At 47.4% G+C, this 26,000-nt stretch overlaps 1 protein-coding gene across 1 annotated transcript; it reads right to left on the bottom strand.

Moving 5' to 3' along the window:
* Positions 1-2,499: 2,499 nt before the first annotated feature.
* On the bottom strand, positions 2,500-20,522 carry zcchc2 (zinc finger, CCHC domain containing 2; the record flags this gene model as incomplete). The annotated part of the gene is made up of 15 exons (XM_079234479.1): positions 2,500-2,634; positions 3,415-4,932; positions 5,028-5,144; positions 5,452-5,522; positions 6,540-6,604; positions 8,213-8,360; positions 8,809-8,813; positions 9,097-9,161; positions 9,436-9,498; positions 9,593-9,696; positions 11,365-11,465; positions 11,943-12,014; positions 13,155-13,225; positions 13,828-13,924; positions 19,734-20,522. The coding sequence occupies 15 exons, from the start codon at positions 20,520-20,522 to the stop codon at positions 2,573-2,575; spliced, it is 3,348 nt and encodes a 1,115-aa protein (XP_079090605.1). The 3' UTR covers positions 2,500-2,572.
* Positions 20,523-26,000: the final 5,478 nt, after the last annotated feature.

Below are 26,000 nucleotides of genomic sequence, written 5' to 3' on the forward strand. Positions count from 1 at the left end.
AAGCCCCATGAAGCTTCGGCCCATGAGCGAACCGATTGGATGGAAAGCTTCAATGCTTCAGGAAGCTTCATCTCGCCATCACTAGTAACTCATAGGTTATAATGCAGTGACCGCTCCGGCCACTAGAGGTCACATTACTGCTCATAAATATGTGACTACATCAAATCCATTGGCCCAGATCAGACTAGTGTGTTTAATTACACACCAGCTACAATTCATTTAACACTGACGTTGAGGTGAGGCACGCTGCCCAACCTGGGAAAAATAAATCAAGCCAGTCCGGACAAATTCATTTAGCATTTTTAGATTTATTGCTTTTAATTACAGAAAAAGAACATCAATATGTTGCATAAAATCCAAATTCCGCTCCAAAAATATATTTGACCATCAGAGTACAGTAAACATTACGGCAGAGTGACCGCTCGCACGTGTAAAGATGTTTTCTACACTTCTATGGTTTGATGCCTCCTCCCAATGGGCACTGGCTTGTGATCGACGAACACAGAACTCGGGACCTTCTGGTCCGGCCTGTGATCGACGGACACAGAACTCGGGACCTTCTGGTCCGGCTCGTGATCGACGGACACAGAACTCGGGACCTTCTGGTCCGGCCTGTGATCGACGGACACAGAACTCGGGACCTTCTGGTCCGGCTCGTGATCGACGGACACAGAACTCGGGACCTTCTGGTCCGGCCTGTGATCGACGGACACAGAACTCTGGACCTTCTGGTCCGGCCTGTGATCGACGGACACAGAACTCCGGACCTTCTGGTCCGGCCTGTGATTGACGGACACAGAACTCTGGACCTTCTGGTCCACTTCAAGTGTCGGATGAAAAGTGGAACATTCTGGGAAACAGTTTGACATCAAAAGCTCAAAGAGACCGTGGAGGCGCTTCGGTCTCCCAGCAGTGCGTTTGAGGGGGCGTGTCCTTTACATCAAATATCTCATCGTCTCCACTAGTGGCCACTCCTGTTTGTCATTTTAAACATTCAAGAAGTATGTATGTATGCATAGATTTTAATTTCCCTTATGCACCGACAGGATGAGCAGACACAAACACAAACAGCAGAGCGTCCAAAAGCCCTGAAAGCGACTTAGGAGCCGAGTCTCAGTCCGACCACAAAGCCATGAACCCGGCTGGACATCATGAACCAGCAAGAACGAGAGAAACCACAGGAACACGGAGAACGTCTGAGGAGAACGGGAACCAAGTCTGACCACTAAAAACCATGTGATCAGGGTCATCCCTATGACAACCGTAAACATGGAACTCTCAAGTGTTCAACATTAAATACATTCATAAGACATCATGTAATAGATAAACATGGATTGTGTAAAATATAGATATAAACCAGTTCTATACGAATTTGTATTTCAATATGAACATTTGTTTTTCATAAAATAATGAAAAGGTTGCGTCTTAAATGATTTCACCACCTAATTGTAATGTATTCAACACTGTACACTTATGTCTCCATATCCTCCACCACTGCTTGGCCATGAAAGCTGTCACTTCATAACAAGTCAACCTTTATGCTTTTGACAGCGGCAGCACGGGAAGTGCTCAAGTGTTTATTCACAAGATGGAGTCAAATGTGTTATCAGTTCCGTCAGAAAACTAAAAACATGGATATTCCAGGTTAATTCACTTCATTAAGTAAACAGAGTGGGTCATGGCCCTCCTCTGTTCTGCGTTCATAACCCAGCTGTGAACTAATAACTCTGGAGGCCTCGACATAGAATACAAAACTAATTGTATGAACATATCAAGCGGGTCGAGCAGTAGTGATTATCTCTTCAGTCAGCCCTCGTTACTGAACCACTTCCTGTGGCTCCGCCTCTGCACAGCAACTAAAGCACCTGCTGACGCTTCTCTACATTTAAACAATGTAAACGCTCCAGAGACGTCTGTCACTGGGTCAGGTTCTCTTTGTGCATCTGGAGCTTCTACTGGTTCATACGGAGAGGAACTTAAACCCTTACATCTGCCTGGTTGTGCAGACGTGTAGTGCACTTGGGTGTCCTGCTTCACTGTAGTGCATTTGACCAAGTAGAACCACGTAAAAATAAAATGAAATCATAAAAAGCAGCAATGACGTCCAAACACAACATTAAGGGCAGAAATGTGTCAGTCAGGCCTTCATGAGGAAACAGGAACAACCAACATTGAATCCATTTAGCTAACGTGACTTCTTGGATTTCATATTGGAAAGAGGTTACAATTCTCTCCGACAATAAAATGCCAGGTGAACAGTCGTAATGAGGGAAGAGAATAAATATTCTGTTTTAGAAATAGTGTTTAAGAACTTTCAGCTGAGACTCGTCTGCTCTTTAATGTAAAAACAAAAACAATCCTCAAAATCTCTTCCTAATAATTAAATAATAAGTTAATCATTTAGCCTTCAGTGCAAAAATATCAACGACAAACTAAAAAGGGACAGCGACTCATCTCCATGACAACAAGACTCAGGCCGTGTCCACTGAGCCGACAGGTCACTTTCTCTTTAAGAAGGGCGGACAGACAGTCACCGCAAGACCAGAGGAACTCCTCTTCGTCCTCCTCTTCTTCAGTCGGCACTGTCAAGTGCATCTGACATGTGGGAGGCTGCGTACTTTAGCCGGAAGCCACCTGCAATGTGAAGACCACCACACAACACGTGAAGAGATGCACCCAGACACACACAGCTCAACATTACTGAAGGTCAATGAAGGGTCATGTGACGCTCTGAACTCACCTCGTTCAAACTAAGCCAGACTAGAGCCTGCTGAGGGTCTCTAGCCTGCCACTACTCAACATGGGTCTATGCCGCTGCCAGCACCGCTCCTGACACAGTGTTCAGCGCCTCCCTTTGAGGGGAGACCTGCACGTCTACATGGACGAAGTACAGCACGAACACTGTGTCAGGAGACGCGCTGAGGCCGTGCCGTTACGCATTGCTGCCACTTGGGCCCAACGGAGGTAAACAAAGGAACATCACAAAAGAACATTTCGCTCGCGGCCGCGAGCACATGAGGACTTAAAGACCGGGGTGATGTAGGCTTCCATCAGAGGTTCTCAGACCGCTTTGTTTTAGTGGAGGATGACTGAGCGAGTGCAGCGGCCCTAAACCTTTTCACGGGACCTGAAACTGTTCCCTAGTCTATGTGGGTTTGCTTGCTGCAATGTTTCTCCGTCTCCTGAAGATAACGCGTTAGTATTCTGGTGCCGTTATTTGATGCAATGTTAATGTTCCAGCGGCACGACTTCTCCTCTGGCCAAATAAACCAAACGGAAGGAGGTAACTCAGAGGTGAGATACACGTGGTGAGGATGAGGCCTAACTCTTCAGTGTGAATGTTGGACTGCTGGGGATCTGGGAGCGACCGCTAAGGGGTCCTCTGTTTCTCCCGGTTCCGTGTAGCTGCACTACCTTGCTGCGTGGAGTCTATGGAGGGCTGGTTGCAGTCCTGAGCGTAGTGGCCACTCACTCCACAGTTATAACAGGACACGTTCCCGCTCTTCTTATTGACTCCGCCTCCTCCCAGTGCGGCGGCCGGCAGCATCCCCAGGGGGTTCGGGTACACGTGCTGGTAGACGCGCTGGCAGAAGGAGGCCGCCGGCGCCATCTGCTGCTGGAGGTTGTAGTTTGCGGCTGCGACAGCCGCCACCGCTGCAGCCTGGGTGCCCAGCATGTGCGACGGCAAGTCCGCGTGGCTGTGGGAGTGCAGGGGGCCGTAGGGGGACGGGTGTGCCGGAGGCGGCGCCGTGGGGAAGAAGGGAGGCAGCGTGGCCGCCCCGTTGGCCTGGTGAGGAGGCTGCGTCTGGGCCAGGAAGCCGTTGCTGCACAGGCTGGTGAGCTGGAAGAGAGGCGGCGGCACGCTGAACACCTGGCGCGCCGCCGCCGCCATCTGGTGGGAGAAGAACAAGGGCGCCTGGCAGCCGGGGGCGCCGCCGACCCCGCCGGTGTTGCCGATGCCGCCTCGGCCACCGCAGTTGTTGTGACACCCGCAGGTCCCGCAGCCCATCGGCTGCTGCTGCTGCTGCTGCTGCTGGGGTGGGAACTGAAGCGCCATGGTGTTGCCAGAGACCACAGGGCCGCTCCCACAGGACGCACTGCTGTTGCTGTAGGACGTGCAGTCGCTGTGGGCCGTGCTGCGGGTGAGCGCCGGGCTGGGGCTGGGGGCCGGGCCGGGGGTGTGGGTGGGCACCGCCGGAGGAACGGCTGCATGCACCTGTCCAGGAGACGCTGCAGCGGGCAAGACGGAGGCGGGAGCCGGGGGCAGCGTGTAGGGCGACGGCAGGCCGGACGGTAACGTGAAGCCGGGGTGCTTGGCCTGCGAAGGCTCCACGTGAGGCAGAGAGGAGGCCGGGTCTTGGCAGGGCGTGAGAGGAGAGGAGAAGGAAGTCGGGCCGGGAGACATGATACCGAGGGCTCTAACGGGAGCCTGGTGGGACGCCTGGTGGGACGCCTGGTGGGACGCCTGGTGGGACGCCTGCGGGGCAGCAGGATTAGAACTCCCTGGAGTTCCATCAGTGCCACCTTGGCTGTGAGACATTGCCATTTTGAACCTCTGAACCAGAGGCTGCACAGCAGGACTCCCTGAAGGGAGGAGGCTGATAGGCGGAATCCCAAAGCTCGGCAGGACATCTCTCTTCTCCAGGTCTCCCACAACTCCAGGGCCCAGGGCAGCTGGAGGCCCCGGCATAATCAGGGTCCCAGGAGAGGGCTTCCCATCGGGGACGATACTTTGACCGGGAGGCGGGGCCAGTGGAAAGTCAGCCGCCCCGTGAGGGAGGACCGAAAAAGGCGGGACCTCTGGGCAGAGCTCGGCCCGGGTCTGCTGGACTTTGGAAGACTGTTCCCCCACCACAGTTGCATCAGTCTGGTGGGCGAAGAACACGCCAGGGCCCCGACCTTTGCTTGAGTCATCAGAGTGGCTGTCTGTATCTGACAGAAACAAGATAAGGTCAGCAAGAGACGCACGGAGCACACTGTGGCAGTCATTATGTAAGTGTACTTTGTACATAGAGTGTGTGTGTTACCTTTGTTGTTGTCGTCCTCGCTGTCCAGGCTCTCTGGTCCTGGGTCTTGAGGGCTGGATGGAGAGCTGTAGCTTTCTGATGAGGTTTCACCATAGGTGTCCGGACCAGAACCTCCATCTGCAACAACACGTGTGTTAGACAGCAGACAGCCGGCTGCAGCGCATTGCACGTGGAACTGTGTACTGTTGTGTAAGCAGCATGGACCTGCGTGTTGTGTTCAGTGACACTGTAAAGCTGACAGCACATTCCACACAGACACGGCGTGGTGTTTGTAATCTGGCACTTTATGGTGCAAATGACTGGTCATGAGTTTCACGCTAAAGGTTATTCTGAGACACAGAACCACTAGGAAGCTCAGGCTTTAGGTCTGGGATGTTTTCTAATCACACACACACACACACAGTTTAAAAGGGTCCAGACTCACCTCGCCTCTGAGGGGACAGAGCTAGCACCAGCCTGCCGTTAGCTAGGAAGGCAGCGCCCTTCACCTGGTCTCTAAGCAGAGACACAAGGGGCGGCGCAATGTCAACACGCGCAGCATGGACAGACACACGCAGGGTTCATACACATTCTGACCAATGCTTTTCCATGACTTTAAACCAAATGTCCATGACAAACTTTTAGTGAAATCTGGGTGTAAACAGTAAAAAGTGAGTAAATGTAGTATTTAAACTAACAATGAGAACACAAAGCATACAGTAAACCTTAAATGACACAAATGAATGAGACAATAGTTTGATTAAAAGAATAAACATTTATATAGATGCCTGTATGTATGCCTGCTTATATTTTGAGTCTTTCTTTTAAAAGCATATTCATTATTTCAAACTCAGCGTAAATGAACGTCATGAACACATGAATATAACACATTTACATGAACACATGAATATAACACATTTACATGACTTTTACTAAACTTTGGGATTTTATTTCTTTCAAAGGACTTTTCCAGGTCTGGAAATAACCATTTTAAAATTCCATGACTCTTCCAGGTTTTCCATGACGGAAGAACCCTGTAATGCTGCGTGCACCTCAAACGCAGCACGATTTACTCGCTCGACAATAAAAGTGTCTTCACACCAAAAGGTGGCGTGAATATTCGTGCCGCTTCAAAGGGGGCGTGGCTTATCTCCGTTGCTTCTCTCCACGAAAAGAGCTTTCACTTCCGCTATCGACCATGGAATAAATAACCACTAGTTCTGCTTTATACTTGTTGTGTAAACTCCACATACGTGGAACATCAAACTCCATGGTGTCTGGGTTCATAATATAATTCGCGCCGCGTCAAACGCGCCATTCGTGTCGCCCGTCGGAAAATGTGCATCTCCGCAACCCATCGCGTCTGTGCATTGACTTTGCACGTAATCTAGTCGCGCCGTGTTTGGTGTGAACATAAGTGTGAAGTCCTGCCACTGGAACAGGAGTAGGTTGGACATCAGTGACACTTCTTTCCTTCTTATATTTGACAGTCGGCCGTGTAGCACTGGAGCTGAGGGTCAGACCGTGGCCTACCTGTCTGTGGGCGGTCGGCTCTTGGTAGTAGAGCATGGGGGGCTTCTCTTCTCCGGGTTCTGCTGCTGGGAGGAGGACAAGTTTCAGCATCAACGCAACGTCACATGTTCAGTTCCTGTAATTCTGGCCGACATTAGAACATGTTTGTTGTGGTGAAAGTTGGTATATTACCAGAAACTGCTCTACATCTAACCTCACTGTAACCTCACTGACTTCATGTCTCGGACCACTTCTTCATCTCTTACTCTCTCCCACTCTCTGGAACTGACAACCCTCCCACATCAACAGACTCTGCACCTGTCCGTCGCAACATTCACTCCCTCTCTCCCTCCTCTCTGGCCTCGTCTGTTCTGTTCTGTTAGCCCTTCCTTCAACTGACTCTCTCACTCATCCCAACTCTCTGGAGGAGGAAGAGTCAACCCTCTCCTGAAGAAACCCTCTCCCAACCCGTCTGAAGTCAACAACTACAGACCTGTCTCTCTCCTTCCCTTTCTTTACAAAACTCTGGAGCGAGCTATCTTCAATGAAGTCTCCTCCTTTCTCCACCACAACAACCTTCTGGACAACATCAGGAGAATACGTCCTTCTCACCCAGAAGGCAGCACAGGTTCTCGTACAGGCTCTGATCATCTCTCGCCTTGACTACTGTAACTCCCTCCTGCAGGTCTACCTGCTAGTGCCACCCGACCTCTGCAGCTCATCCAGAATGCAGCAGCTCGATTGGTCTTTAACCGAAATTCACCCACTCCACTCCACTCCACTCCACTCCACTCCACTCCACTCCCGGTGGTCGCCCGCATCCGCTTCAAAACATTGGTACTTGCGTGCCGTGCTACGAACAGATCGGGTCCAGTCTACATCCAGGACATGGTAACACCGTACACCCCACCGTACACCCCAGCTCGTTCGCTCCACTCTGCATCGGCCAATCGGCTTGTAGCTCCGTCACAGCCAATCGGCTACAAGCTGATTGGCTGAAGTATATTAACACTACACATTTTTTTAATACAATTGGATAATTAAACATTATATAACTCATGTTATTTCAAGCCATAAATCCCAGAGCATCAGTGTAAAGAGGATAGAGACACTATACAGTATATCGCTGTCAAAATTGAGCTTGTAAGATTGTGTATGAAAACCATTTGAAATTGTTAATCTCTATTTGAAATGCTTTGTTCTGGTCAGCCGGTTAGGAATCACCTCATGAACCCGGTGTGATGAGCGACAGCGGGGACTGTGCTCTTATCCCTTTAGTACAGTTTCTTAGTGTGAACGCTTTATTACCTTCCTCCCTCTCAATATGTCGCAATATGATATCATTTAACTGAATATTCTGCTTCACACCACATGTGCGTTGTGCAGGAGGAGCAACAGCTGCACACGTCAATGTGTATGTTAATAAAACAATAGAGGTTTAACATACAGGTAACAGCCAACAGCACACAGTTAATAGCAGCCTGAAGGAACAGAGTCCAGTTAAATCATTAGAACCCTCACTGCTGCTGGTACATGAGGAACCACTTCAACATGTGGGCCCAGACCTGAACACCACGGATCCACAAGCAATCAGAACCTAACGGGTAGGAATCATCTCTCTTTCTGACTGGTGATAAGAAAGAGGCCCTTTGAAGGCCTGCACACATGTGTACCGTTGTACAAACAGCCCTCACCTGTTCAGGGTCCTGGCCGCTCCTCAGCGGACAGCTCTTCCTCCTCTCTGCTGGACCGTTGAGCTCTGCAGCGGGCCCCCCCCTCCGACTGTCCCCCTGGGGGCCCCCCCTCCGACTGTCCCCCTGGGGGCCCCTGGCACTAGAGAGACTGGTGGAGAGAAAGGGAACGTAAGCGTTGGCCTTGGAAGATGCTAAATGGACTGTACTTGTAGAGATCTGGTCTCGTCTTCAGTCCACTCAAAGCTCATTAACACTACTCCTCATCCTTCACACACTGATGGAGGAGCTACCATGAAGGAACCACCTGTCCATCAGGACTAACTAACATTCACACTGATGGAGGAGCTACCATGAAGGTACCACCTGTCCATCAGGACTAACTAACATTCACACTGATGGAGGAGCTACCATGAAGGTACCACCTGTCCATCAGGACTAACTAACATTCACACTGGTGGGAGGAGCTACCATGAAGCTACCACCTGTCCATCATGAGGAGCTAACATTCACACACAGTAGGCACAGCTAGGGAGCAGTTTGGGGTTAAGTCCCAAGGACACACCGACATAGGCTAGCGGAGCCGGGGAGCGAACTACCGATCCTTTGAGTCAACACAGTCGACCGCAAGAGCGTTATCAAATCGTAAAGAATGTAGCCTCGGCATGTTTTGCTACCATTAATAAACGTACTTTGCTCCTCCAAACCCTGGTCAACATGTTTCAATACAACTCTATGAGGAGTCCTGTTAGGATGGACTGTCGCGGTCTGGGTCGGTCCTATAGCACACAGTCTACTGACCTTTGACCTGGTCTGGGTCGGTCCTATAGCACACAGTCTACTGACCTTTGACCTGGTCTGGGTCGGTCCTATAGCACACAGTCTACTGACCTTTGACCTGGACTCTTGGTCCCGAGCTTCTTCTTGTGTCCCTGAGCGTACGACTCCATATCTGAGAGGACACAACAAAGCACCATGACACACGATGGAGGTGCTTTTCACATTATTATTATTATTATTATTATTACTACTATTATTATTATTATTATTATTATAGTATTAGTGGGACTGATTCATCGGCATGGAATCCATTGTTGCATTGTTGGAATCCATTGTCCATTGAAGTCAAAGGTGTCCTTTTTCTTATTATTCCTTTATGAAAGGAGACAAACAGGAAAAGACCAGAATATTTCTGAATAAAGACGTGGAGTAAATCATCCTCTCACCTTCCTCCTGACTGGAGGCATCAGAGCAGTCTCCTTGGTAGTCTTCACCCCGCTGGCAGTCGCCTTTCAGAGGAAAGCATTCGTTTGACAACAGTGATCATACACCTCTTCAGGCTGTGCTCCTGGCGGTTATTAAAGTGGACTCGTCTGTACTCACATCTGCAGCAGGTTGGGTTTGTAGAGTAACTGGAGTCACAGTTGAAGAAGCTGCAGACCTTCCTGGTCTGCCTGAAGACGGGGGGAGCCGACAGGAACCTCTCCCTGAAGGCAGGGACATGGAGCTCCAGGGTGAACACCTTCACAACTTTAGTTTACTTATGGCTTATTGATTGTTCAGTAATAAACCTGCACACATTTAAATCTGTAGCTCACATCTGTTGGCATGTCTTTTCACATGACCTCTTACACCCTGACAAGTTTTCTTCTCACTTGTATAAGTCTCTCTAATGTGGGACTTTCAAGGTTTAATTTCTTGTAAAGGTTTTTAATTTGTATACGTAGTTTTTTGTATATATAAAGGAGGAATCTTGTGAAAATCACTTCATAATGAAGCCAGTTGTATTCCAAAAAGCCTTCCTTGAGAACAATGGACCTGAATATTATTATTGTTTTGTTCTACGACCTGCAGAGGGCAGCAGAGACGTGGCTCACGTCCACTTTCACTTTCCACTAAATGAAACTCATGACACCGGTGTGTGTGTGTGTGTGTGTGTGTGTTCTGTATGACAACAAGGAACAGGCTGGTTCACATTGAAAACCTGCCTCCTCCTCCTTCACAAACAAACATACAACAGTTCCTCTTGTTTACAGTAGAACGTATTGAGGTTGAAGACGAGTAGAGACGCGTGAAGGAGCTGATCTACAACAGGAGTGGATCTGAACTCTGGAGCAGAGACATGAGGAAAGTGATGCAATGAGGATAAACAGACAAGGGCATGCTGTTGTTTGGACCAAGTGGAAGTGAGTCATTGCAGTTTGACCTGCTGATCAGCAGTGACCCACAGCTCATAAAGGCTTTTCACAACTTTAAAACCCTGATGATCCGGATCACTGCTTCTTGGAGTCCACAAGATCAGACTTTGAGAACCTGCCTCTAGAGCAACATTCAGTTTTGATCTCATCCTGTGATTTCTGGGCATGGCTGCTATTCATAAGTTTCATGCATCGGTTCACTTCTAGGAGAGAATAATGACATTCAAGTTCAGGTCAAAAATCTCTGGCAAAACCTTCTATCACGATATATTTCACGTCTCAATAAGGTCATACATCACAATATAGCAGGTTTCCTGGTGATTCTATAAATCACATTATTCATAGTAAATAACCACATGGTGTCTGCTCCTGTGTGAATTAAAGTATCCTGGTGATCAGTGTCTATTAGGGCTGTCAACGAATAGTTGTTAAAAACAGAATTTTGAATGTAAAAATGAATATTCTAATGTAAAAAAATTAATAAAAAAAAAAAAGTATTTTGGAGGATAATTATCGTGAATCTGGTCACCCTAGTTGACCTGCGTGGAAGATGGCGGAAAGTGCAGAACCCAGCTTGACCGCAGCAGAAAAAGTGATTTTAACCACGAAAAATCTAAAGAGTGATGTCTGGAAACATTCCGGATTTTGGTCTGTTGATGGGAAACTTGTTGAGCCTGCAACTAAAGTAGTGTGTAAGCTATGTAAGCTAGAGTTAGCTTACCATTCAACGACAAGCAACCTGAGGCTACATCTCCAGAATGTGTTTTTTTAAAGGGAATATTCGAACGTCATTTTTGAGCAATTTTGACAGCCTTAGTGTGCATGAGGTTCATGTGCATCATCTGAACGCGAGGCCGTTGAAGAGCCAGACCTTATCGGCCAGCACTGAAATAACCCATTTCCTGTGTGACTAAAGCCAGGTTCCTCCCTGTGGAGCATGAATATGGACATCAGTACCTGAGGTTCTTCTCCAGCTCCCGGCTCTCGCTGCGGCCCCCCTGGTTCAGGAGCCTCAGGATGCCCTTCTCAAAAGACTCAGAGCACTTGTCCTTAGGAAGCTGCAGGAGACAAATACAGCCGTCTGCAAAACTACACAAGGAAGCTGGAGCAGTCCGCTGTGTGTAAACGCCTCCATCTGGAGTCAAATGCAACTGAACTTTAGTCAAACTATTTGTCCTTTTCAGGTGGAAAAAGGCAGAAGAGCTACGGTGAGCCGGCTAACAGAAGCAGGACCTTGTGAGGCAACAGCAAACGACTTGTTCACGACATGCACTCACATCACCTGGGGGCTCATAGAAGATGAAGCTCAAAGCGTTTTTGGACTAAATAATACTAATTAATTAAAGTCAACTCATTTCAGCTGGCCGGTAGCACGAGCTGAAGGTTCTCATACAGTAAAACTTTATTATGGAAATTGTCAACAAACAAAGTGTATTCATACTTCTATTGAAGTGCAGTCCTAGTTAGATTAGTGTGATGGTAAAGCACACAACTCCTCGTACCGCATGGGAACGAGCAGAAGAAGAAGGCGTTACCTTCAGAAGGAAGTTCTCCAGCTCCAGATGTGTTTTGGTCACACTGCTGGAAGAAGAGTCGGACCACTTCACCTGAAACACATCAGGACAGTCTCAGACTACGACACAAAGGCACAAGCACACGCACACGCTAACCTCTGAAGGACCTGAGATCCACATGATGAGTGGGATTAGAAGCTCCTTCCTTTTCCACTCGTCATGGTTGAGACTTAGAAACTTGTCCTTTACTCAAATGGTCATCTGCATTTAGAACTTTTACTACTTTCTATAAAACACAGTATTTGGCATCATAAAATACTATTATTCCAGATCTCTATAGACATGCTGCTGCTGCAGGCGACCGAGGTTTCATACCGACCACGCAAGTGTGTGTGTGTGTGTGTGTGTGTGTGTGTGTGTGTGTGTGTGTGTGTGTGTGTGTGTGTGTGTGTATATATATATATATATATATATATATACATACATACATATACATATACACACACACACACACACACACGTGGTCGGTATGAAAACCTCGGTCGCCTGCAGCAGCAGCATGTCTATAGAGATCTGGAATAATAGTATTTTATGATGCACACACACACACACACACACACACACACACACACACACACACACACACACACACACACACACACACACACACACACACACACACATACATACATACATACATACATACATATACACATAGGAAGTAATATGAATATTTCATATTTAAATTATAATGTGTGTTGATAGATACTAATATATATATATATATATATATATACATACATACATACATACACATACATATATATACACACACACATATACATACATATGTATACACATATACATATGTACACATATATACACATATATGTACACATATATACACATATATGTACACATATGTACACATATGTACACATATATATACACATATGTACACATATATATACACACACATATATATACATATGTACACATATATATACATATGTACACATATATATATGGGAAGTAATATGAATATTTCATATTTAAATTATAATGCGTGTTGATAGATACTAATATATATATGGAAATACTCTGGAGGAGGAACAGGATTGGCCATCCCCCGAAGCAGAGAGCACCTGAAGGTGTTAAGGTGACACACCTAAACTCAAGAGGAGCAGTCTACTAGTCTCACCGACCTCAGATGACATCTGCAGCGGTACCTACCTCAAAGTTATACTCCTTGTCCACTCTGGTCCGAGAGATGCCCCTGAGCACGATGCCCTCGATGTGCACCGCTGCAGCCAGAGGGGAGGGGCGGTTAGGACTTATGCTATCCTCTTATAATATTATACTATCACCTTCACACAACGAGCACATCATATATGTTCAGAGCTATGAGGTCATAGTCATTCTATAAGCAGTACTGAAAACATGAAGCAGTCTGCTGTACATGTTGCTGTGGCTGGATATGACAACATACTAATATATGAACAACACTATCCAGATAGTCATCAACCTGCTTAAAGCTCTTTAAATGCCACTAAAACACTGGAATCACTTGACCTCACATGTGGTCAAACACCTGTTTTAGTGAACATCCTAGCATATCCATATATAAAGAATACATTGAAACAACATTGTGTGAGTCTGTTCTTAGACGGTAAATCCTGTATTTAAAAGTAAAATAAAAATCATGCTCTATTTCTCTCTTCTGGAGCTAGACGGCTTCTTCAGGTCGTGACCTGATAATGAAAGTTCACCCAGTTTAACTTATCGTGAGGTTTGTATTCCATCCATAACTGTGGCTGCTTTTAGTCTGGTAAGTATTAATCCACAGAGACTGCTGAGAGTAACTCCAGCAGGTAATCATCATCATCCTCCTCCTCCTCCTCCTCACCTTCTCTTTGTGCGGCCCAGCGGCTGGAGCGCCGGCAGGCTGGGTGGGACGCTGGACATTCCCCCAGACCCAACACGGGGGAGGGGCCCGTCAGCTCCTGAGACCAGAAACACCCAGTTAGGGAGGGTGGAGTAACGAGGCTCAGGTGGAAACAATGAGGCAGACAACAGGCAGACAACAGGAAGTGCAGGACACAGAGGACACGGACTACAAAAAAAAAAAAACAGGAACCCAGAAAACCCCAAACCGTGACACATACTGCTTTAGTTTAGAGCAACGGTCGGGAACCTATGGCTCTTCCGGTGACGGCATATGGCCCCCAGACAATTTTGAGTTTGAGTAAAATACTTGTGATATTTCTTAATAATACTGTGTTATTTTAAAGTAAACAGAAATTAGTTTTGAAGATAAATTTCACGGGTCACCCATGGGTCGGGTAGGGAACCAATGGCTCGCGAGCATGTCCGGGTCATTGTAAAAGGTGAAGAAATCAATTTTATCAGATAGCCAACTAGTTTATCCGCTTCAACCCTTAACGTAACGGAAAAGATGGCGAAAAGAAAAAAAGACGATGATTACCGTGCATTCCAGGCTGCGTGGACAGAGGAATTAGCATTTGTGGACAGAGCAGGATCTGCGGTATGTCTAATATGCAATGATAAGATTGAATCGATGAAATAGTCAAATATAAAGCGGCACTTTGATACGCACCATGCTTCATTTGAAATATCCAGCGGGGGACAGCAGGAAAAGGGCATGCGAGGAGCTACAGCGGAGAGTGCAGGCGAGTCAGCAGCAACTACGTGTGCGGACCAGGCAAGGTGACGGGAATTCCGCTAGCTTTGCGGGTGCTTTGGCAATATAAGGAAACGCTCACGTTTAACTGATGGAAGCCTCAACGCCTGCATGAAGCTCAACCTCACCACGTATGAACCAGACTACAAGGCCATCAGCAAAACCATGCAGCACCAGAAGTCGCATTAAAAGTAAGACATATTTAATTTATGATACGTTAAAAATACTATATGGCTCTCAATGAAATATATTTAGAAATATTTGGCCTTTATGGCTCTCCCAGTCAAAAAGGTTCCCGACCCCTGGTTTAGAGTATTGTTCACAGGCTTCATAGTTAGCTTGGAAATGTCCCATCCCTTTATGTGTTGCAGGACCTTTAGCAGCAGTAACACATTTTACATGGACGTATTTGACTCTTCAATAACGGTTAAGTGACTTCTCATCAGGGCTGGGCGGTATGGCCAAAAATTCATATCACGGTATTTTGAAAGATTCTGGCGGTTCCACGGTATATCACGGTATTTTTTTTCAAAATAAACACATTCATTTATTGACGCCGAAAAGGATCGCCATCATTATTCACCACTCGCTCGCAACTGGCTAGCAGCTGTTTTGATTGGTACATAGGAAGCTAAACTGGGAGGGATTTAGGACCCAGGGGAATCCCTTGATACCAGTGGCACATGCACAGCCGTAAAGACTATTGTCATTCTTCGGCAGGCAGCAACATTTAATGTTTACAGTCACAGATACATGTACAGCGGTCTAAGCTACTTAAGTGTCACGGATAGAAGTTGACTCATGGTTTGAAAGAAATGACATCGGCAAAATGCATGATGGGTAAAGCCCGCCCACTTTGCTGAACAGGAAATAACTTCTTCCTGCAAAAGAAAAGTCTTCCTGTGTGGGCGGTGTCATTTACCCAGCAAGCCTTTTGGCGACGTCATTTCTTGCACACCATAAGTCAAGTGACACCATAAGGTCCGCTGCTCCTCCAGCTTCAAGCTGTGAACATTAAATGCTGTTGCCTGACAAAGAGCAGCGACCGGTATGACGGTATATGACAAACTCATACCGTACGGTTGAACCGGTGTATACCGCTCCGTCATTGTTTAGTTTACCCTCTGTCTCTGACCATACCTGAGAGAGAGAACCACCAGGACCCTCTCTGTCTCTGACCACACCTGAGAGAGAACCACCAGGACCCTCTCTGACCACACCTGAGAGAGAGAGAACCACCAGGACCCTCTCTGTCTCTGACCACACCTGAGAGAGAACCACCAGGACCCTCTCTGTCTCTGACCACACCTGAGAGAGAACCACCAGGACCCTCTCTGTCTCTGACCACACCTGAGAGAGAACCTCCAGGACCCTCTCTGACCACACCTGAGAGAGAACCTCCAGGACCCTCTCTGTCTCTGACCACACCTGAGAGACAGTGCAGAGACAGGACAGAGCTCTAAAGAGCCATGTGTGGTTTCATTAGGAGCAGTGCATGCCAGTGAGTCACACTCATTGAAGCTATAGCAGAGTCAGAGTGATGGTAAATGGAATTTTCTAGTCCCTCGACCACTCAAAGCTCTCCAACACCTCACGTCGTCATTCACCCGTTCACACACTGGTGACAGAGGCTGCCGCGCAAGCTGCCACCTGCTCGTCAGGACTGAACGTCAGAGGCAAGCTGGAATCAAGTGTCTTCCCCAAGGACACGTGGACATGGACGGAAGAGCCGGGGATCCGATGGGTTCCAGATTGAAAGACGACCCGCTGAGCCACAGACCAAGTGGTAGCAACTGACTGTTTAAAGGTCAAAGTCATCCTTAAAAGAGATGGGGAGAAGTCCAGCACCAACAGGTCTTTTGTAGTTAACACTTTCAATCATCGCCTAATTTGCAAATCACTTTTTCTGTACGTCTATGGATTCTGGTTATTTGTAATAGATGCTGACAATTCATTTCCAAAAGTAAACGGCCCATGTTCCACCTGACCAAGGCAGAGCGGCTCAGAGCTCTGGGATCGAGCTTCAGCCGTTGAACCTGGTTTACAGGCTGGTGGTCTGATCGCTCTGAAGCTCCATAGTTTGGTGCGTATTCCCAACAGGACTTCATTCTTCCAGTCATACATGTACATTTCACAAATGCCATTGATCGGTCAGTTGACGGGATACTGCCACCACTTCAGTCAGAGCCCTGAGCACTCTGGTCAGAGGCTCAATAATCCATCCTTTGCCTCAAAGATATACAGTGAGCGTGTGCATGATTACAGACTAGAGGGTTTCATTCCAAGGAAAGGACAATGTCTGGTCCTTTCCACTGATTAATAACCCCGACTTGAGGAAAGGAAGCAGGAAGCAGCAGCTAGTTGGGAACTAGGTTGGGGGAAAAGGGATAACTCTAGGATCTCTATGGACAACGACTGAAGACTGGTAGAGGAACGCAGACGTTGTCTGGTGGAGACAAAGATTCAAAGTGCTTCAATCATGAGTAACACCGTGTATGGTTTTTATTTTATGATAGAGTTATGATTATAATTGGCAGGCGTCTCTCCTGTCTCCCTGAACATTGCTCTAAACCCAGACTCCAGGGGCCCGTTAAAGAAATACGGTTGACAGAGTTATCTGGTTGTTAACCCTTCGAGGTCTTCGAGCGCGCACACGCGCTATACGATACTGCCGTTTTGAAAATATTCACTCAGTCACGATAATTCTGCACAGAAATATGGTTCCACGTCTCCAAGATTTAGTTAAACTTCAGCTTCCTCTGCCTTTTGTCCGCGAGATCATATGAGATTCACACAGCAAGATAGAGCATTCTACACACCCAGACGTGTCATATGATGCGTACACAGCTTCACCGGGAGAGAGAGAAAAAGAGCAGGCTGGCTGAGCGAAGCTATGCTGGAGAACGACGCAGCTTCAACTATAAATAGAGCCTGAAGGAGTCGATCCCTGAGATGAACAGGACAACGCCACGCAAAGGGATCCGTTGGAAGATGGGTAAGTGCATTTACTGAACTTTGCAATAGCATATTTACGTTAGTAATGGGACCTGTAGCCAGATAGAGCTGCTGCTAACACAAAGCTAGCGGGTAGCGAGCTAACGATCGCTAACGGGGTTATATATGTCTACAGGCTGACTATAAGACTGAACGGTGGGTGTTCAAATATTGTCACGATCCCCGTTAACTTTCGTTCAGTGAACGTAGTACGCTTAGTAGTGTGGGATCTCTGTTATGTGTTTGTGAGACTGAAATGACCATGTTGTTAGGTTAGCTGCGCGCTAACCGGAAGTAGCTGTGCAGTAGCTAAATGGGTCTGAGACTGAACGGGGCATAATCAAATATTGTCACTATCCTGTTACTTCTTTCAGTGAACTTATACTAACTACTAGTAATGTATTTTACAGAGATGATTTGCAGCTGCCAGGGTCCAGAGGACAACATGCAGCATCGCTTTAGCAGCCTCCAGTCCGTCTCTGCCAGATCATCACTGCAGGCCACAGCTCATCACCCCACCATATAATAATAAATTTGATTTTAGACATTTATTTACATGTTTCTACCATTTTTGTATTCATATATTTCACTGCTTTTGTGAACCTAAGACCTTTGGTAAACTAATTTCAAGCACCAAAACAGTTCGACCTCCTGAGTAAAGCTATGTTTTCACAAGAGATATGAAGATTTTCCAAAATCTAGATTACATTTTTCAGCTTTAGAGTAATATTTCTCTTTACACTTTTGCCTTATGACAATGGTGCCTCATTATATAGAGAGCTGAGATTGTTCTGCAATTTTAGATGTAAAACACATGGGTATCTATCATAAGCAAGTGACTTTAAAAAGTGAATTTAAGAAATTATGTAAAATCAAGAAAATGACCCCCGACTCCAGAGGGTTAAAAGCAAAAAGGCAGAACATCCAGAAGACGCCCCAGACGGACAAAGAGTTAGAGATACACCTTTTAGAAAGGAACGTCTGTTCAGATTTCCTCATACATCCATGTTAACAAGCCAGCTCACATAATTCCCCCACGCATATCTACATCTATGGTTTTTGATCTGAACCTGAAGGGTAAAACCCATAAAGCGTGTGATGGAATGACAAACAGCTGAGAGACAAGTGGGAAAGAGCTCCGTCCAGGAAGTCACCATCTGCATGGCTGATGACCTTAGTAGTGAACTTCATTACTGCTGACAAACAGAAAGGTCACAGCTGCACAACAACATCTGATAGAGTCCTCTGGTCCTGTTGGTGACATGCCTCAGACTCCAGTGAGGTGTCACTCTTAAGCAATAAGGTCCAGAGGCAGTACTGTATCGTCAATAATGTACAGGTCGACTAGCAGCTCATTGCCTTCATGTCTCAGTTAAAATGGTTACCTGAGACATAAATAGTAAGCTGCCTTTCAGCACAAAATAGTTGTGGCCACCAAACGTTGTGTATCGCATTCCAGCGATAGAGAAAATAGTCCCGCATTTCAGAGAGAGAAAAGTGTGGCTGTGGCTGTTGCATAGACACACACACACACACACACACACACACACACACACACACACACACACACACTATAGAAAGTCTGATTTACTGGCAGTAATTGTCTCTCACTGGAAATCAACTAACTGTAGTGTAAAATCTGTTATTTTGAGCGTGCACTGATATGGAACGCTCTGGTAAATGTAAACAGGCCAATAAACATGGCTCAATACAGCACACCCAGTGACTCACTCAACCAATCAGAATGCTTGATTTCGTCAACAGTTATAATAAGTGGTTAATAAGGGGCCACAAGCGGCTTTATCGCAGCGTGGCCTGCTGGGTAATGTAGTCCTGAGCTGCGGGCTGTTAGATAACAACACCGCCGCGCGCTCCTGGCGTTTCCTGGAGCACGCGGTAATGGACGCGCAGCTAGCGGCGGTCCCTGACAGCTCATGACGAGCAAACACGGCACGCGTCCCGAGCAATGGCTGCTTGTTGCTATCAGCCAAGTCACTGCGTATGTGTGAGTGACTTCACCCGTGACGCGGCTATGCTAACGTTACAGACACGAACACCGGTTGAAGCGGAGCAGCGCTGCAGCTAGCTTAGCCTAGCATGTAGCCGTTAGCGTGTACCGTTATCTGGTTTATTCGCAGCCGGCTGAGGCGCCGCTCCTCCTCCGTTAGCGCGAGCTCTATCTTGTCCAGCTGCCCGCGGACCATCTCCCGCTGATGGAAGTGGAAGGCCGGGTGGAGCGAGGCCATGGCGAAGAGGAGCGCCAGCTGCTCCAGAGGGCCCGCCGGGGTGTCGCTGGCGGAGAAGCCGCAGGTCTGCTGCGTCCTCCCGCATGCGCTCCCGTCCCGCCGCGGCGGACGCAGCGCGTGGTGCCGCGGCTCCCCGCGCGCGGGCAGCGGGCAGTCGTAGCCCCGGTAGAACAGGGCCGGGTCCACATGGCTCAGGATGCGGAACAGGATGCCGGCGCACTCCCGGCTGTCGGAGCCGAGCAGGGAGAGGCAGACCAGCAGCTTGGACCGCACCACCGGGTCCACCACGTCCGTTAACACGCCTAGGTCGCTCGGGCTGTTTGCCCGGAACTCAAAGTCTCTCAAGACGTGGTAGTCCTTCCTCGCGAGGTCTTCTAGGTAGGACCCCAGAAAGCGCAGCTCCAGCGGCTGGCACATATGCAGCAGCCCGCACATGAACTCGATCCGCTTTGCGGGGTTGAGGTGGAGGCCGAACCACTCGAACACGGCCTCCTTGTCCAGGGACGGGTACGCGCCGGGGGGCTCGTCCGGTCCGCCGGACCCCGAGGCGGGAGGAGCCGTCCTGGCGTGCCGGGGCTCCGACAGGTCCAGTGAGTTGTCTTCGGCCGGTGCGTCGCCTCCTTCCTCGCCCATTTTCATCGGTAGCTTCATTTTCAGCATTCTCAGCGCCGCGAGAGAGGCTTCAGGCTGTGAACGCCGGGCCGCCGCGCATCCCTGCCCGCGTCCCGTGCTGCCGGGGGAGAGAGCCGTCCGTCGGTCCGCTGCTTCTGCTGGCCGCGGGAGCGCTGCTCGGTGTTTACTGCGTTAGCATCGGGTTAGCATGGGGCTTTAGCCCTTCCTGCGTTCCGCTCTTGTTCTACTCCTCATTTCCGGCACAGCGGCTGGAAGAGGAGCGCAGTGCTGCCACCGCGCGGCGGGGGGCGGACTTCTCAAGATGCCTCTGGCTAAAATAAGGTTTCCATATTTGGTTTGGTTGTAAAACCTCTTTACAGTGAACATGTGAACTTATTAGCAAGACCAGAGGGTGACGTCATGAAGTAAGCTGCTGTTCCTGGTGAGAATGAATACTGGTCTGCTTCCTCCAGGTACTTTGTATTGAGATAATATGACTAGTCCATCTGTTCTATCATCTTTCTGTTCTAAGCGTTGCACATGACTCCTAGTAGAGAAGGAAGTGTATTACCCTCACTACCTATTTAGAGAACCTTTTATTATTTAGAGCACCTTTTCAAACAGCGTTTTATAGTTAATCTGAACTCTATTCTGAACAATAATAATAACTCAACTTTATTTACATAGCCACCATTCACACGCAAAATTAAGATGGATTTGCTTCACAATTTAAATTAAATATATTTGTGTGTATGTATGTCACCGGCCACTTTATTAGGCACACCTTGCTAGTACCGGGTCGGACCCCTTTGGCCTTCATTCTTTGTAGATTCAACAAGGTGTTGGAAACATTCCTCAGATATTTGGGTCCATATTGATATGATGGCATCCCACAGCTGCTACAGATTTGTCAGCTGCACATCCATGATGCACATCTCCCGCTCCACCTCATCCCCTCTGGTGACAGGAGGCCATAGAGTCCAGTGAACTCATCGACATGGTCAAGAAACCCGTTTGAGATGAGCTCTGTGACACGGAGCGTCCTCCTGCTGGAAGCCTCCATCAGAAGATGTACTCTGGTCGTATAGGGTCAGCTCAATGCTAAGAGGCCCAAAAGTGTGGCAAGACAATATCCCCACCATGACACCATCACCAGCATGAACTGTTACACGGCTGGATGGATCCAAGCTTGTTGTTAGCGCGTAATAATTATTGGATGCCTGGTGTAGCCTCCGGAAGAACTTAGCCAAACAACTTCTCTCGTTCTCTGAATTAATTTTCCTTGATCACAACCAAAGTAATAAGAGCTGCAACCTTGACAGCAGGTTGACCGTCAAAAGCACCCCGAACAGCCGGAAGTTCGGCTCCTTAATACACAGTTTTCCGTCATGAACATCTAACATTTAATTGGCTCTAACTTGAGAGGAAGAGAATCGCTCACAAGGCTGGAACGTGCAACGGCCAGTCTGCGTCCCTAATGTCAACTGCGTGTTCATTAACACATATATAGGCAAAAACAAGAATCCCCAAATTTAAAGTGAATGCAAAGATTATTGTTCTTGTTGCAGCACGTTTTGCAGGTAAAGCTCTGGCAGCAGAAGCACATACAGTATATCTTTGCCTATTTTATTTTCTTGTAATAAAGTAAACAATGGGAAGAGAAAAGACAGACCGGCTATAAATGGTGTTTAGCTGACGTTCATGTGGCAACACTGACCTCTAGTGTGAACGGTGAGCATTACAAAGGACCGGCATGAGGGTGAGTGTGGCAGCTTTACTGCTCTGTGTCGTCGTCTCAGTCAAACTATTGGATCGTTTAGTCTGAATCTCACTTGTCAAACCACTGCCTCCTGTTAGCTGACATCATTTCCATCAGCTCTCAAAGGAACATGAGGACGATAACAGAAAAGACAACCGGGTGTGTGAATACATACGCAGCGAGGTCACGCAGGTCATTGTGACACATGTTCACATTGCATGTTCTCTTCTGACCAGGTCTATCATTCCTAGAACCTGCATCCATTTTTGGTGAAATGGCTTTTACAGTTTCTACAAACTCATCTTGGTGTGAGCTGCAGAGACACTGCAAAATAAAATAGATTATTTTACGAGCACATAGTATAGTATAACGGGATGAAGGACTATTTGAAGCCTGATTGTCCTGGAACTGAATGGCACTGCCAACTTGTCTGTTAAAAAATAAACAGTTTTTAACTCTTTGCTGTTTAGTTTGTGAGTCTGTTATTTGTGCTTTTATGTCTTTGCCAACACCCCCTTGGAAAACATATTTAAAATCACAATGGGACCTTCCTGGCTTAATAAAGGTAAGATCAAATAACATGAACAGTAAAAGAGGCAGCATAAACTGTGCCAAAAGTGAAGTCATGCTACATGCTGCAGCTGCAGCTGCAGGAACAGGTCAGAGCAACACGGTCCCTGCAGACTGAACTGGATCTCATCGCCGTCCTCCTGGAGCCTTTCAGAGTCCTTTGTCTGGTCCGGCCCAATGAGGTCTGGTGGGACAGGAAGTGAAGGCACATCATTGGAGAATAGGTTTCAGGGTCATGCTTTTGCAGCTTAAAAAAACTCAGACCTCAGACAAATTCATAAACTAAACCTGACTTATGGAATACCTTTTCTGAGATTTGCCCCGCTGTGCTGCTCCAGCAGGGGGCGATAACAGCTCAGGGAACACGGTCCCTTCATCCTGGTCCTATGAACACGGTCCCTTCATCCTGGTCTCATGAACACGGTCCCTTCATCCTGGTCTCATGAACACGGTCCCTTCATCCTGGTCTCATGAACACGGTCCCTTCATCCTGGTCTCATGAACACGGTCCCTTCATCCTGGTTTCATGAACACGGTCCCTTCATCCTGGTCCTATGAACACGGTCCCTTCATCCTGGTTTCATGAACACGGTCCCTTCATCCTGGTTTCATGGACACGGTCCCTTCATCCTGGTCTCATGAACACGGTCCCTTCATCCTGGTCCTATGAACTTGGTCCCTTCATCCTGGTCCTATGAACACGGTCCCTTCATCCTGGTCCTATGAACTTGGTCCCTTCATCCTGGTCCTATGAACACGGTCCCTTCATCCTGGTCCTATGAACACGGTCCCTTCATCCTGGTCTCATGAACACAGTCCCTTCATCCTGGTCTCATGAACACGGTCCCTTCATCCTGGTCTCATGAACACGGTCCCTTCATCCTGGTCTCATGAACACGGTCCCTTCATCCTGGTTTCATGAACACGGTCCCTTCATCCTGGTCCTATGAACACGGTCCCTTCATCCTGGTCCTATGAACTTGGTCCCTTCATCCTGGTCCTATGAACACGGTCCCTTCATCCTGGTCCTATGAACTTGGTCCCTTCATCCTGTTCTCATGAACACGGTCCCTTCATCCTGGTCTCATGAACACGGTCCCTTCATCCTGGTCTCATGAACACGGTCCCTTCATCCTGGTCTCCTGAACACGGTCCCTTCATCCTGGTCTCATGAACACGGTCCCTTCATCCTGGTCCTATGAACACGGTCCCTTCATCCTGGTCCTATGAACACGGTCCCTTCATCCTGGTCCTATGAACTTGGTCCCTTCATCCTGGTCCTATGAACACGGTCCCTTCATCCTGTTCTCATGAACACAGTCCCTTCATCCTGGTCTCATGAACACAGTCCCTTCATCCTGGTCACATGAACACGGTCCCTTCATCCTGGTCTCATGAACACGGTCCCTTCATCCTGGTCCTATGAACACGGTCCCTTCACAACAAGCTACCTGATAGTCTTTAGTGAACAGTGATGAAGGAACATGCATGTTTTTAATTCTTTCAGTCATGTTAGCACAGCAGTGGAGCTCGTTAGCAGGACACATTCATTGTCTGCCAGCAATATTCTTTATCTGGATAATGGAAGTTTATTCCAAACATGAACTCACTTTTGGTTGCTTCCTTCTTCAAACCAGAAGATATAACAGTCAGAAGATAGCATGGAGGCATCTGAGAAAGACACATGTATTCTATTTGCAACCGTGGAAATGTATTTAATGAGTTCATTTGAATACAGAAGTCATCTCTTGCCACAGCATCTCTTCAACCTGTAAGCTATGGGGTTAGTTCAGTCTCATTAATGACAAATGCACACAGAACAATTCACAAATACATTCCAATGATTTATATAAATGTTAAAAAAAAAACACAAATACATTTCTGCATTTGTATGTATTTGTGCGTTGATTTTTCTATTTCTTTGTGGATTTGTATTTATTTGCGGATCGCACTGCATTTCTTTGTGAATAGCTTCACATTTATGAGTGGGTTTTTTGAGACTCCCCTGCTGTGCTTTGGATTCGCAAATGCATTTTTTTCAATATGGACCTAACCGTAGCCAATCAGACGTCACCCTCATTTTCAACCAATCACATCAGTGCAGCTCCCCCCTCCCCTACCCACGAGGGGGAGCGTTACAGTTACGGAGGTGAAGTCAGAAGTCAAACAAAGGCGTCTGGTACACATCCACCACCTTAACTGTACCAGTGCAGCCCAAAGGGCCATCTGAAGATGTGTGGATGTTCTGAAATGTTCTGAACACATCCATATCAGTCAGTATTTATGAAACCGGATGCTGCGTCACATGGCTGTTTCCGTCTGTTAGAATATGTTTCATGTCAGTGTGCTGCAGCTGATTGGACCACGGAGCCCCGAGTGTCTGCTGAGTGGACTGTTGTACTGCACTGGAGTTTATCTCCCACTTTGGGCCGACTGAGAGAAGACCGGACCGGCACGCCGCTTGCTTCGGGTCCCCGTGGTCAGATGGGCCCTTTGGGCTGCCCTGGTACAGTTAAGATGGTGGATGTGTACCAGACGCCATTGTTTGACTTCTGACTTTACCTCCGCAAATTTCGTAACTACCTGTGTTGCCAACTCCTCAGCAAGAAAAAACGCTATTGGCTGTCCTAAAAGTCGCTAAATGACGTCCTTGCCTAATTTGCATAATTGTAATGGAAGCTGTAGGAGACAGGAATATAGTGATACAGTTGTCCCTCACTATAATGCGGTTCACCTTTCGTGGCCTCGCTGTTTCGCGTTTTTTTTAGTGTAATTTTGCATGCTTTTTTTTACAGTGTACAGTTTGAACGCGCATTGTGTTCTGCGTCCTGATTGGCTAAGGGACTGTACTGTACACCATTGTCAATCAATCTCATCCGTGCAGCGTCTCCTGTACAGTACAGAATGTGTTCGGATAGTCAGATTTACATAAATGTTCAATCGCTAACAGTGTGACTCTGAAGTGCTGTATGTTTGCAAGTTTTCTACCCGAAAAAAAAACATAATGTTGATAAAACAAACTGCAACAAAAAAGGCACCTGCGGTCGCACCCAAAAGGCAGAGGAAGATGCTAACCATCGCAGAGAAAGTTGGATTTCTGGACATGCTAAATTTAATAAAGCTCATTACTTCACGGATTCCGTCTATTGCGGGTTATTTTTAGAAGGTATCCCTGCTTGCTTTGGTTACTGGTCCTC

Source organism: Taurulus bubalis, assembly GCF_910589615.1.
Source record: "Taurulus bubalis genome assembly, chromosome: 18".
NCBI lineage: Eukaryota > Metazoa > Chordata > Actinopteri > Perciformes > Cottidae > Taurulus > Taurulus bubalis.